The following is a 13,846-nucleotide window of genomic DNA, read 5'->3' as shown; positions in this document are numbered from 1 at the left end:
TCACTAACCCCGTGAAAAACTCTACATGTTCTTCTTGTGTGTAATATATATATATATATTTTTTTTTTTCTTAAAAAAATACGGAAATGTATTTTGAAAAGGAATACAGATTGTTTCATACTTAATACGCCAGTAAAAAGTTAAACGACTTCTGTGACGGATATAAGAGTTAGAGGGATGCGTATTTGGTGCGAGAGTGATATGTCGATCATCGCTCAAAGGCGGAAGGAGAACATTCGCGGAAGAAAGCGCAGCCTCCGGCGTCACCGCCACAACTACCACCACCATCAACGTCACCACCACCACTGCCGCCGTCGCCGCCGCCGCCGCGGATACCGCCACCACTGGCAGCAGCAGCAGCAGCAGCGAGCAGCAGCACCCCCGACGACAAGGGGATGAAGAAGAGCGCCGGTATCGAAGTGAGACGTATATATATGTATATATAGAGGTGCGCGCACGTCGGCAAGTTCAGTCGTCTACCGCGTGCCGACCCGCGAGCATCGGTGCAACCACCCTCCCTTAGCGAACTCCTCGTTTCCCTCGTTTCGTTCACCGCCGTGCGCGAGGGGCTCGAAGCCGGTCACGTGTCCCCCACCCTTTCGCACGCTCGAACGCGAGTGCAACCATGCAAGTGCGAGCACCCTCGTTCAAATTCGTCATGTAGTCCTCGGGACGAGCCGCGACTAATTATTTATGGCATTTTTTTTCAAGGAGACGGGTCTTCTTCTGCAAATTAAAAAAATTCGAATGTGAGGTGAATATGACCCTCGAACGTTGGATCTGTCGTATGATTCTTGCGTACGCACAGACGATCGGGATCTCTTCTATCTCCGTTCGATCGAAGGCCAGGTCGATCTCTCTCGATGCATGATTCATTGACGTAACATACGACGATGCATCGCGGATGTTTGTTAAAATTATAGAAAATATCCAATGACACTTGACAATGATCACCGGCTATGAAGCTAAGATCATTCGTGGTTAACAAACGCGACACTAATGAAACGTGTCAGCGTAGAATACGAAGTTCGTTGTGCCTAATTTCTTCGAGTGGCATGAAATAAAAAGACCGGTTTAAGTGAAATGTGAGGTAACGATGGAGCTGAGGATCAGTATTCTTCTTTTAACGCTTCTTCGTCTTGCCAGCACGCTCGAAAGTAAGTAACGGAGCATGAAGCAGTAGATTTAAGTTTGATGACACCTGTCGACTATCTCCGATACGTTAATAAATCCATTCAATTTGTGACAAGCATTTGAACAGATAATTTGCACGAAATGCACGTCTCGCATGTTTGTTACTTGAAACTAAATGAATTTATTATTAATATGTTGACTGCCAAATATGAGTTAACTCGTATTTGGTGATTTAGCCATTATCTTATTATATATTTATTAACACGTATATTAACACAAATATTTATTATTTTTATACATTATATTTTGGGTTTTGAATAATTTAACATAACTCAAATTGACATCGGGGATTCTTTTCCCAGATATGGCTTGGCAGTCAACGTGATAAAAACATTCTATTTCATTAAGTGCACTCAAAAAATCGGTTTACCAAAATATCGGTTTAACTACCAGCCAAAACTATTGCAGCGCGGAAGTTTGCCGGCACTTTCCAGAGCGACCAAAAATTCATTTCGCTCGCTTCCGGCCGAAAGCGTGCCCGAGTCGTACGAATCGCAGCGTAAATTTACGCCTCGCGTTCCTCGCGAAAGCCCCTCACTGCGAATCGTGACATGTTTTCTCATGAGCGTGACAGCGGGGGTAATCATCGGTCCGCCGGTGCTCGGTTTACCGCGACCACTCAAACAAGAGAGAGGCGCAGTTACTCGGGATGTAATAAAGTTCCCGCGGGACTTAGGTGCGGGACGGCGAACACGAAGTGTAAAGTCCGGGAGATCTAAGCGCGAACGTGTCTCGCCACGGCTGATACACGGCGTAAAATCCGCCACGCATCGTTAAGCCCGACTTTACTGTTCCATCGTATCCGACTCGACGTCTAAATATACCGCGCGCGACGTTTCAAACGCGCGCGCGTGTGTCTTCGGATAACGATACACTTTCGTAGAAAAGACGATCGGATATATAGGGGATCGTTGTTGGACGTCATTGGATCCGATAATGCGCCATTAGTAATCCGATAACGCGTCTCCATCGGCGTTTCTCTTTATCGTGGTGACGCGGCTTAATCCCTCCGATGGACCAAGAGCGAGAGCCCGCGGCGGCGGCGACGATTTAATTCAATCGGTCCAATATGAAAAATTTCGGGGACGTATGGATAATGCCGCCGAGGGATTAGACTGACGGCTTTATCGGATTTGCGGAATAAACCGCGCTGGAATTATCGATTTTTTCGCTCGCAAGAGGGATAAGCGTGTGCTGCGTTGCTCGCCAGGTACGAAGGAGGAGGATGACGCCGAGGAGGATGACGAGGAGAATTATCCTGTCGAAGATTACGACTACGGTGACTACGAGACCGCGACTATAACCAGCGATACCGATCTCATCGCTGGCGGTTCCCTGCCGATTTTCTTGGCGGAGCCCGTCGACACGTTTGTCGTTAAAGGGAAACCGGCGACGTTGCACTGTCGCGCCGCGCACGCACTTCAGGTACGTATTTACTGTAATAATCTTTATATATGATTCGCGTCTCTATATGACGCTTTGCGCGAAGATTTATTCCGCGCTATATATTTTCTTATTACCACTACACTACAAGTTACTCCATGGTATTATATGAATACATGGAAGTATCATTTCCCTTGATGCTCTCATATACAACCCCCGTTGGAGCTTTCTACAAAATGCCTTTGTCTTTATCTCCTTCTTGGCTCGAGTTTCGTGCGGTGGCTCTCTCCTCTCTCCTCGTTCTTATTACCTACTTAGCCGCAATTTAACGAAGACAAGCTGTTTCTTTCATGGCACGCGAAACTATACACATTCCCTCCCTACCGCCGGCTCTCCGCCGCTCTTTTCCGCAGGTGTATTTTCGCTGCAACGGTGACCGGGCCGAGCATTCGCAGCAGCAGGATTTCGTCGACCCCCGTACCGGAACGAGGGTCGTCGAGGTCGAGTTGAACGTGACGAGGAACGAGGTCGAGGAGTACTTCGGGAGGGAGAGATTCAAGTGCGAGTGCGTGGCATGGTCGGGACCAGGTCAAATTCGGGGCCAGCCCGCTACGGTTGAGGTCGCCTGTAAGTAGAGAGCTCTCCCCATCCTCTCTCTTTCTCTCTCCCCCGCTCGCTCTTTCCCCGCTATCCTGTATGTCCCCTGTCTTCCCTCGATTCCCTTTGAATGTTCAGTTTACCGACGCGACGAAAGGATTTTCTTTCTCTCATTGCGGTAATGACCATGCCGCTCGTTTCCGCGGTACGTGAGGTGCTCTAACTCAGGAGATTACGTCACTTTCACTCATGCTAACACAAGGGGGAAGAACGAGGCCCTTGAACAGGCTGTAACAATTATTTCGAGCGTTCTTGTAATTTATGTTCTAATTTGGATTATAAAATTATATTACGATTGTTGATAACATGGAAATGTCTGCGTTCCTTTTGCAATCGCACGTATAAAAAGTTATTTCAGAAACATTTTTGTGCAAATTATATTTTATCAAATGTACGATGAGCATGGTCTTTAGTTACATCGCCATTCCATTATTTAGTAACTTTATTAATGTAATTTCGGTAACACGATTTTCATTTAAAGCTTTTGAAGAAACTCGACGTAAAAGCTTAATCTCCCCCGCACCTTGTAGCAAAAAAAGATCCTGGAAGATGGGACAAATTAAAGGGACAAAGCGGACACGATTCGGTTTTCATCAAGTGTCCTGTGACGCGCAAATCGAGTACAAAATCTAATCGATATTCTATCGCAAATTAAACGACAGACGCGTAAGCCCCGGAATAGCGGCTGCGTTTTTTTTTTTCACCAGTGGAAAACGAGGGAGAACCTCTGTTATTCATTGCAGAACACTCGTAGGTTATCAAAGCTAAAATAAAGTCGCCTATACATTGCGAGATAAGCCATATGAAAAGTGTATTTTGGTATTTCGGTGTATGTGATTCCAATAACGATGCGGGATTGCTTCGGGATTGGGCGCTTCGTAAAAAGTGCAACGCAAGAGCAATTTTCATTTAGACATTTCGAGTCGCGCCACGCCGCGCAAACAAGCGTGGCAAACAGGATGCAAAATTAAATCGGTATTTGCGTGCAAACAGAAAGCGGACGCGCTTTCGAAATTGAATGCAGGATGTCGATCGAATCGATGTATACGATTCGCGGAGAACGATTTTCTGCACAACCGTCTTATTCTATTTCCGAATAGAACCAACTGCCGGCAATTAATTTAGCTGGATAATAGCGGCGCGCATTGAGTTATTCATGTCTCAAGCTTTAATATTTTATGATCATATAAAATACATTCGAACGCACGCGCAACGGCGACGACGAGGAAAATGAGATATCTGCAAATTGAACGATCGAATCGCGTAATGGGAATTCGAAGTGGGAACCTATTATCCGAACGTTTAGGAAGTAGAAGTGATTTTTTGCGATGAGTGACTTCTACGACTTCTACGAATTATTGTACCCAATGTCTATGGAAAAAAATATTAAATTTTTTTAAAAAACGTAAATTCAATGACACGTTAAAATTGTATTTGGCACATGACGTATCACATGAAAGTATCTCGAAGCCAGCGAAGGCACCGTAAGCCGGAATGCATTTGAATCGGTCTAGATGGTCCATAACGCGGTATACTTTGTGATGCCGGACGTATCATCCATCAGTCGCGGGTCTGCATACCGTGGCATAGAATTCCGCCAGCTTCTAAAGCGCGTAACCGCCACGTCGAGGTACTATGGCCGCGCGGTCGGTGCTTACGCTCTTCACGAGCGATATGAAAGCCTCGCTTTTTGAACGCGGACGTGGTGCGGCAAATAATACCGCGACGGATAGCCACACCGAACGAATGACCGCAGTTATGCATTCTGTGGTTCACGCGCCGCAAATCTTTTTCCGTCTTTCTGATGGTCGGGGGTAGGGGGGGGAGGGGAGAAACCGGACAGAGAAACCCCGTGAAAGCCCTTTCGCGCGTCTGTACGCGCGCCCTAATATCGCTGAGTGCCACTCTCCCTCTTCCCGTTCTCATTTCCCGCTCCTCTCGAACGTGTTTCCGAGCGAATATTAAAAAACCCGCCCGATACCGGCGGCCCGATCGTGCCGATGTAGATCTGAAGAAGCACTTCCTGTCACCGCCGTATTCCCTGTCGGTGGAAGCCGGCCGCAATGCGGAACTGCGATGCTCGCCGCCTTTGGGTGTACCATCACCAAAGGTTTATTGGCTTAGGAATGGCTCTCCTCTCGAGACGGCCGCCGCTGGCGCAGCTTCCGCCTCCGCTGACGCGAACCCCAACGAGATGTCCTCCGCGACCGGCTTTGTACAATCCGCCGACGGGCATCTGCTCCTCGGGGAGGCCGAATTGAGGCATCAAGGGAACTATTCCTGCGTCGCTGAGAACATCGCCGCGAGGAGAGTCAGCGAACCGGCGGTGCTCACCGTCTACGGTGAGCAATTTTCTTTTTACTGTACAAATCGCCGAACGGATGCGGTTGAAGAACACGCTCGTGCGCGATGATTGAGGAAGTGGATGGATGAAGATGATAAAAAAGCTTATAGCTTTGTAACAATTTATCCTATAAAGTTAAAAAAAAGATTCTTCTTTTATGTTCTATATATCTAAAATATTATTAATAATATAAATCTATCTTACATTTGTATTCCAAAAAATAATTGTAGAGACGTTGTAGAGATGTTATTGTATTATTCTGCGCGTTATTCATCACATGTTCAGCTCCTCCAATAACTAAATTTATAGTGGATGCGCTTGCAGATTTCACGATGATTAAAATTTGATTCTCTTATTTTTAATTGACGTCGCGTTGGATAAGCAACTCACTCATGTCTTGTGGCCTGTTCGAGCCGCGGGGTGTAACAAGGTGTTATTTGTTCTCGTTTTAATTTCGCCGGTGTATCCTTTTTTTTCTCTCTTTCCGATCCATTCTCAGTGAACGGCGGGTGGTCGTCCTGGTCCGGATGGTCGGAGTGTAGCGCTCGCTGTGGTAGAGGCGTACAAAAGAGGACAAGAACATGTACGAATCCTGTTCCAATCAACGGCGGTCAAACGTGCCCAGGGCCAGCCACACAAAGGGTAGAATGCAATCCTTCCTGCCCCGGTAGGTGGACCTACAAAGACTCCACTCATGCGCCACTCAAAATAATATAGAGCAAAATAACATAGAGTAATATTGTGTCGCAAATCGTAATAGAATACAAGAGTTAATACGAGTGCACAGGCCCCGTATTGACATGTACTAAACGTTTTTAAGCGCGCTACAAAAATGCGTCCCGATCGAGATACACGGTACAGATGTATCCATTCTTTTCGCCGTCTCGCAAATCAGATAATCGCAATTTAATCGAGATTTTCAACTTCGCCCCGTTGCACGCAGCGGTCGACGGCAGATGGTCAACTTGGTCCTCGTGGTCCGCATGCGGTCCCGATTGTTCGAGAGTAAGGAGGCGATCCTGCAATGACCCCCCGCCGAGCAACGGCGGTCGTCCCTGTCAAGGCAAGGACGTCATCGTCGAGTCCTGCTCCGCGGATCGATGTAATGGTGAGGCCCCAGCCCGTGTTTCTGCTTCTTATTGTTCTTCGTGACTCGCACTCGAGTGCCTAACGATTTATTTGGAACGAGCGCGGTCCTTTTTAGCTCTCCGCATTCGATTGCTATTCGTAAAATTCGATGACTCTGCATACGCGGTGACTCATCGATAAAAATGGCCGGTGGATAAAATTGAAATCTGCGCGCGAGGACCTTCCAAAATGATTAATTACTTTAGACTCCATAGTCCCGCGATGTAAATTGTCGATGTAAAATTATATACGTTATATTTTTGTTATTTGAAACATTTCTCCCTTCTTATCGCATGCAGCGCTCGGGCAAGATGGGCCAAGAGTACTCAAGGAAGGTAAAGAAACCGGTTGAATTATTTTTAAAAAAGCTTCCGTCTGAAATGGAAAAAGAAAAAGAGATATTTTTCTTTGTAGCGACTCGAGCGGTCGATTACAGAAATATCCTCGCATTGTGGATCACTTTGAGTTTAGCCGCGATAATTCTGGCCGTAACGACGATTTTCTTCGTTCGCTTGATGCGCCGGAAAGAGAGAATGGAAGCGTTGTACGGCGTGGCGAGATTGGACTTTCGTCGTCCGGGTGATCTCGCAAAATCGGTCGTTTCTAAGAACGAGCGCTCGGTTTTAGCTAACGACAGGCGTCTCGAGCATGTGATAGACGAATCGAACGCCGCCAGACTACCCAGGTATATATATATCTTATGTACCAATCAAAATAATGAGAGAACACGGTACATAATATGAATCAGCATCCAGTTACATTTACATAATCTTACGACGCGCTGGCGCAATGTGCAGATCCTGTTCCGAGCATCATTATGACGTTCCGCAATTGTCATTACCGTCGACAACGAGACCATCGCCGAGCTCCTCCGTAACTAGGTCTTCTTGCAAGAACTCGCAACGAGGACGCGGCATGTCGGATAATGAGGAGGGACGGTCTTCTCGTAAGAAATTCCCATAAATTCGAGATCACGAGAGCTCTTTAGACAATCAGTTTCGTTTCGAATATATATATATATATATACATATAAATCCACTTCTCTGCCAAATAATCCGAGAACAAGTACCTTGAATCTCTTATTTTGAAAAGTAAACTCTAAATTGTGAAATAATATCGCAAAAGTAATAAATTTAGATACATTTTTTTGCGTACGGAGATGAAGGTTCTTCGTCTATCGGGAATCTTTATACGTATATTCTCAGGCTCGACCTATCAAGCGAATCCAGAGAGCACCAACGAGGACGACGATGAACAGGACGATGATGAAAGACCGGACGAGAACGAACGATCCACGACGGATGACGGTAGTGGCTTCATCGTGAGAGCCATAATTGACGAGCAAGGCGCCCTTCTGGTCGTACCCGAGGTGGGCGTTTCGATGTCGGTGCCGGAAGGCGCGATCCCGCGCGGTCGCCGGCACAGTCTGCATCTCGCCGTGCTCGGCGAAAATTCCTTCAGACCGAATCTCCCGCCCGGATTCACGCTGCTGTCCGCCGTGGTGGCCTGCGGTCCGGCGAGCGTCGATCTCGTGAAGCCGGTGATCCTTCAGTTCGAGCACTGCGCCGAGCTGAGAACCGGAAACTGGGAGCTGAGTCTGTGGTCGACGGAGATCGACCTGGAGACACGTTCGAACAACTCCACGAGTTCGTCGGCGAGCTCGAACGCCTCGCCGTCCGCGACGACGTGGCGCAAGGTGTTGATGCTCGGCGGCGACCCGACGAATCTACCCGGTCAACCGTTCGCGCAGCTCGATCACGCTGGGGTGTTTCTCGTCACGGAGACACCCAGCGTTTACGCGGTGGCGGGAGAAAATTCGGTGGTCGCGCCTGGACTGGCCGTGAAACGGCTCTGCGTCGCGGTTTTCGCGTCTCGCGAACGCGACCACATCAGATGCCACGTACTCGAGGACACCAAAGCGTCGTTTAAGCTCGTAAGCGAACGAGTGAGTACAAAATATATATATGTATTTTAAATTTTAATAAATATATGCTGTACTTGTGTTTATTTCTATACCAATGTAGATTAACTTTAATCTCGGTTTAACTTACTTTTTATCCTCTTCTAGTTCTAAGAATTAGAAAAAGATAAAAAGTAAATTAAACCAAGATAAAATTAACCTGCATTGATAGAAATGGACATTAGAGTATTATTATAATTCGTAATAACAAATTGCCCGTGGTTGTCTTATTTCCGCGAGTTGTGTGTAATCCTTTCGCAGGAACGCCGCTTGGGTAGCATTTACATCGATCACAGTACTCTCGGATTTCGCGCTAGCGGCACAGCACTTCGCGTCGATCTCGAAGATAGAGAGAGCGGTTTTGCCGAGCGGCAGGAAGTACCTTACCGGCGCGTCTGGGCATCCTCGAGGATTAGCATCCGGCGTTCCTTTAGGATAGAAAAAGTCGTCGGCGACCTCAGGCTCGGCTTTGAGCTTCGTGTTTGTCAACGTGGTTTCGAGGATCAAGGCTTGCTTCTCAGGATCGATCTCGATCTTGTAAAAAGGAGTAACATGAGCGGAAAGAGAAATGGTAACAAGACGGAGTCCTCTGTTGTTCTACGGGGCAAAAATTCAGCGAGGTCCACGGAATCCGTCATACCGAGACCCTTCAGGTACTTTTTACATTAACGTTAAAAATAAGATAAAATATATTTCATAATAAAAAAAACTCTCATCAATCAAAAAAATATAATGAAGCTGATATGTATATGTGATATGTTATTTCGATTGTTGCAGATTTTCTAAGACGCTTAGAAAGCAGTTATGCCAATGTCTAGATCCGCCAAGTGCGCGCGGCAATGATTGGCGGATGCTCGCTCAGAGATTGCAAGTAGACCGGTGAGTTTTAATCCTTTGCAGTACATCTTCTTTTTTACGGATTTGCGAAAAGGATTTAAACCGAGGCAATATTTTAAGATACGTCGACTACTTTGCGACGAAAGCGAGTCCAACGGAACATATTTTGGACTTATGGGAAGCCAGGCATCGCGAGGCCACGGCTCTGGCAGATTTACTGAATCATTTAAGACTGATGGGACGCGTTGACGCAGCCAACGTACTCGAGAGTCGTTTGGGGCCATGGATTTAAAAAAATCATGAAAAACCTACACTGTCATAAGCAAAACGAAATGCAAATTTATAACGCAGACAAAGTTTTGAGAGACAAAAGTTTTGTAAATAGAGTAGCTATTATACGGTATTAGCAAAATGGATGTAGAAACATATGTTGTATAAATATTGGTCATATTTGTACATAAAAGTTTACAACAAATACCTGTGTATTGCATTATTTTCTCATATTCCCTTTATATTTTTATTCTTACGTAAACCATAATAATAAATAATTATTTTATATCGATTTTCTGTATATGTGTTTTTGTTTTAATTAATTAAGATAACATATTTTTTAAAATTCTAATTGATTTAAAAATAAATTATATTTAATTAATAATGTTTTATATTTATTAAAAAAACGCATACACTAAAAAAAAATTATATTAATAAAATGTATTACCTATAATAATTTTATTATATTGATAGATATATTAAGATCAACAAGTATATATCTCATTAAATTATTAATGCAGCAATCATGTTATCTTTTATATCAATTTCTTTTATTAAACTGCAATTTATATTTTTCATCATTATTAAATCAATATCAATAATAATTTATTTCTGCTCATTATTCCCTGCAACCAATTGCATCCGATAATTGGTGCAAATTCCACCTAATGAGACGCGCTTTAACGAGCAACATGACCAAGCGCTCGGGAAGGTCGGAAATCACAGATGACATTCATGGCCGCATGTGCCCAATTTGCACCTGAATGCCGATCGTCGTCGGGCCAGGTATCCGGCAGTCCTTGAGCGGGATCGGACGAAGCGGAAGCCTGTTGGAGGATCCAGTTGCGGCCGCATTTAGGCGGGTATTTAGGTACCATTTGGATGTATCGTATCGCGACGCAAGCATTCGAGGAAGGCTCCTAGGTATCACGTCCTGGACCAAGGATGCGTAGGATGCTCGAAACAATGGGCATTATCCCGTCACCGTATAGGGGTAAAGGTCGAGGGGTTTGGGAAGGTATAGGTATGCAAGTACGGATGGCAGAACCAACAGCCCCCATATAGGTATGTACGTATCCCTCTGCTTCCTCTCTCCTGTCCCCCTTTCACCTTCCATTTCCGTTAGTTACTCTCTCTCTCCCTCTCCCTCGTTCTCCGTCTGCTCTCCAGATCCTCTTGGAAGCATGAGAGGCGGAGCATTTAATCACAGGTGCCCGTTGGTGGTAATTCCGCCGGACAATGCCTGTTGACCCGAGTCGCCGGGAATGGTGTACCGGGCCACCCTTTAACGCAATGCGATTCGCCAACCACGAGCTCGAATACCTTTCTCTTTTCCTCTTTCTCTAGTAAATTCTCGTTTTTTCCATTCTCTCGCGCGATACCCTCCGTTTATCTCTTTTTGTTTCTTTTTTATCGAAAACTCTCGCTGCGCCGCGATCACGATAGCGGAATGTAGAATCGACCGTTCGATGCCCGATAACACGAAAATGTCATGTCTCGTTCTTTTCGTAACCTGACCTAGATACGTTAGAATTGATCGAAACAAACGAGAAAGAAAAGGGGAAAAAATGCTGGCAATGTATATGGATTAAGCTTTTAATGAATATATGATAAAGCGCATCTCTCCGCGTGTAACAAGAAATAAAGAGAGATTTAGCTATAGAGCGCTAACATTGACCGTTTCTCCGACCATTGAAAAAAATATTAACCGATGTTGTTGGCTGCTTTTAATATGTGTTTATTGGCTAAACAGCTACCATCTCGGAAACGGCATATCACGTTTCAAGACGCATGATCGTTCGCGATAAGCGAAAGAGCCTAGCGTCCGTAGCGAGCGGATGCTCTCGGACGGATCCTCAAACGTTTAAAACGACGTCGCGGTTACGCACGAGTTACCGACACGGGGCGTGCATAATCCACGGGTGGATCACACATAAATCGCAGATACAGGATCGTATTAATTTCCCAGCTAATCGCGATTGGGATCTACAGGCAATTACGAGGAGGATCGGTGAATCAGATTGTAGCGCGCGGCGCTTTACTCACTTCCGTTAACGCGCCGCAGAGTCACGCACACACACGGGTAACGCACCGCACGCTTGTGACCCCGCGCTACCGTGCGGCACAAAACGCCCACGCCGCGCGCGCGCGAGGGTGCCGCTCGAGGGTGGTTTATGAATCGTCCAGACGTATCGCGATCGAATGACGTGGAATCGGTCTCTCGTATACGTGTGGCCGGTAAAGTCATTAATTCGAGCGGTATAGGCCGACGCGTGTGGGGTGACCAAACACAAACCGCCTGAGGGTTTTTAGCCGCGCACCTACGCTCGGTTTAAGATTTTTACCTCGCGCGAGAGATATCAACGCGTCACGCGCGCGTATCAAAGCGTGAATCTTAGTATTAAATCCAGAGCGAAGGTATCTTCTCCTCCGCGAAGGTGAACGGTAATGACTGCTTTAAGATTTGAATGACGGTAACTGTTAAAGGAACGGTCGGTGAATTTATCGCAACGGGGCCCCATTAAAAACATGAGATGCACACGCGGCACTGTCTGCCGAGTGGATCTACCCGTAATAAAACATGGCTGTAAAAAGACTCGCACAAGTTTTCCGGATAACGATGCGCACATCGCGGCTGGTGCGCATCGCGGCGTTACAGGTCGCCGAGCCGCGCGGCGTGTAACGCGAAACCCGACAGTATATCGTCTTTCAAATAATTACTTTTCGTCGAAAGGAAATGAAGGAGGATGCCGAGGACGAGAAGAAGTATACGACCGTTTCGGAAAGGTTACCGCGTTGCGCTTAACGAAAGGAAGATCGTGCGCGGGATGCGTGCGGAGGCAGCTGCAGAGATCTTATCGAGGATTGCGCCATGACTCTCCCGAGCCCGGGGAATCCAATCGTAAATGATGAAAATTGAAATTACGAATTGCCACCGATGCGGCGAAGACTTATGCGCGTTGAATAAATTAACCATAGCCTTAAAATTACTTTCGTTCGAAAGAAGCGGAAATATTTTGCGGGCTAAATTAAACGCCGTCCAACATCGGTAAATGTCGCTCTTTTATTGTGACTGATATGTTTGTCGTTTTTTTCTATTTTTTTTCCGACACGTATTTTTCTGTTTTGTATCACATTTCAGGCATTTTTTCGTTCTAAAATATGTAAAAATACGGAATTTCTGTTTACTGTTATGCAAATATATGATAAATATGAATATCGAATAATTAAACGCATGACGGTGTTGAAAATTTAGAGATACCGGCATAACGCGCGTCGCGATAAAATAGCGATGTAATAATAGGAGGGGAATATTGCCATTCATCAACTTAACTCGTTAGCAGCGGCTGGCATTAAAAATGTTCGAAAAACCGCTCAAGCGCGTACGAGAAAGTTTTGCGACGGGTGAAAATTTCCGGAGCGGAAACCACCGCCCGAAATGGCAACGAAAGAAAGAAGAGCATTTTTTCACTGTCGTTCGCTAGGATTTTTGCAGCGTTACCGAAACAAAAAGCCAGCTACATAGTTCCGAAACAATTTCGTCGTGGAATTCGACGACATTCGCGGCTAAAAAGTAGCAGGAAATTTTGCGCGCATTCCGTATACGTGGACGACGATATGTACAGCTTGGATTAAAATTGTTATCGAAAAGGACACGATTTAAATGATTATAAAATGACTATTTTTAAGCAAATAACACATCATCGCAAAATCGATCTTAAAATATTTCTGGAATAAAAATATCTTGCACACTTGTTATTTTATATATTTTTAATAATCTCTTTTTAAATTTTTTAATGTTACGTGACATCAAAATCTAACGTGAAACTGTATACAATTGTATGAGAATTTCATGTTTATAATTGGCATTAATAAAATCTCGGGCATTTTCTAGTCTGCAGAATAATTTATAAGTGGAAATATATTGCGTGATGAAAACCGTTGTTTCTATTGTAATGTAATTAGAATTCAATCCTATTCTACCTGTTCTTCTAGTTGCTCCTATTCTATTCTCGTCGTCGTAGAAACGAATGTATTGTATTGCAGGGCGTACCCAAGGCAGTGAAATATGT

General features: G+C 45.3%; 1 protein-coding gene across 1 annotated transcript; it reads left to right on the top strand.

Moving 5' to 3' along the window:
* The first annotated feature begins 470 nt into the window (after window positions 1-470).
* LOC139775357 (netrin receptor UNC5B) lies at window positions 471-9,980 on the top strand. Its single transcript, XM_071711286.1, has 14 exons — window positions 471-631; window positions 712-1,157; window positions 2,405-2,619; window positions 2,991-3,204; window positions 5,241-5,576; window positions 6,078-6,245; window positions 6,522-6,686; window positions 7,006-7,041; window positions 7,121-7,391; window positions 7,504-7,652; window positions 7,912-8,651; window positions 8,928-9,319; window positions 9,444-9,545; window positions 9,624-9,980. Exons 2-14 carry the CDS (start codon window positions 1,097-1,099, stop codon window positions 9,793-9,795), a joined length of 3,021 nt encoding a protein of 1,006 aa, XP_071567387.1. The 5' UTR covers window positions 471-631; window positions 712-1,096; the 3' UTR covers window positions 9,796-9,980.
* Window positions 9,981-13,846: the final 3,866 nt, after the last annotated feature.

The sequence above is a fragment of the Temnothorax nylanderi genome, unplaced genomic scaffold, assembly GCF_030848795.1.
Source record: "Temnothorax nylanderi isolate EJ_2023f unplaced genomic scaffold, tnyl_v1.0 TNYL_tig0097_pilon, whole genome shotgun sequence".
Lineage (NCBI taxonomy): Eukaryota > Metazoa > Arthropoda > Insecta > Hymenoptera > Formicidae > Temnothorax > Temnothorax nylanderi.
Note: the sequence above shows the minus strand (reverse complement) of the source record. Positions and strands in the feature narration are given on the sequence as shown.

Coding starts and splice junctions, on each gene's coding strand:
- LOC139775357 (XM_071711286.1), top strand. CDS start 1,097: ATGGAGCTGAGGATCAGTATTCTTCTTTTAACGCTTCTTCGTCTTGCC. Junction 3,205..5,240: donor CGCTACGGTTGAGGTCGCCT/GTAAGTAGAGAG, acceptor GTGCCGATGTAG/ATCTGAAGAAGCACTTCCTG. Junction 7,653..7,911: donor TGAGGAGGGACGGTCTTCTC/GTAAGAAATTCC, acceptor GTATATTCTCAG/GCTCGACCTATCAAGCGAAT.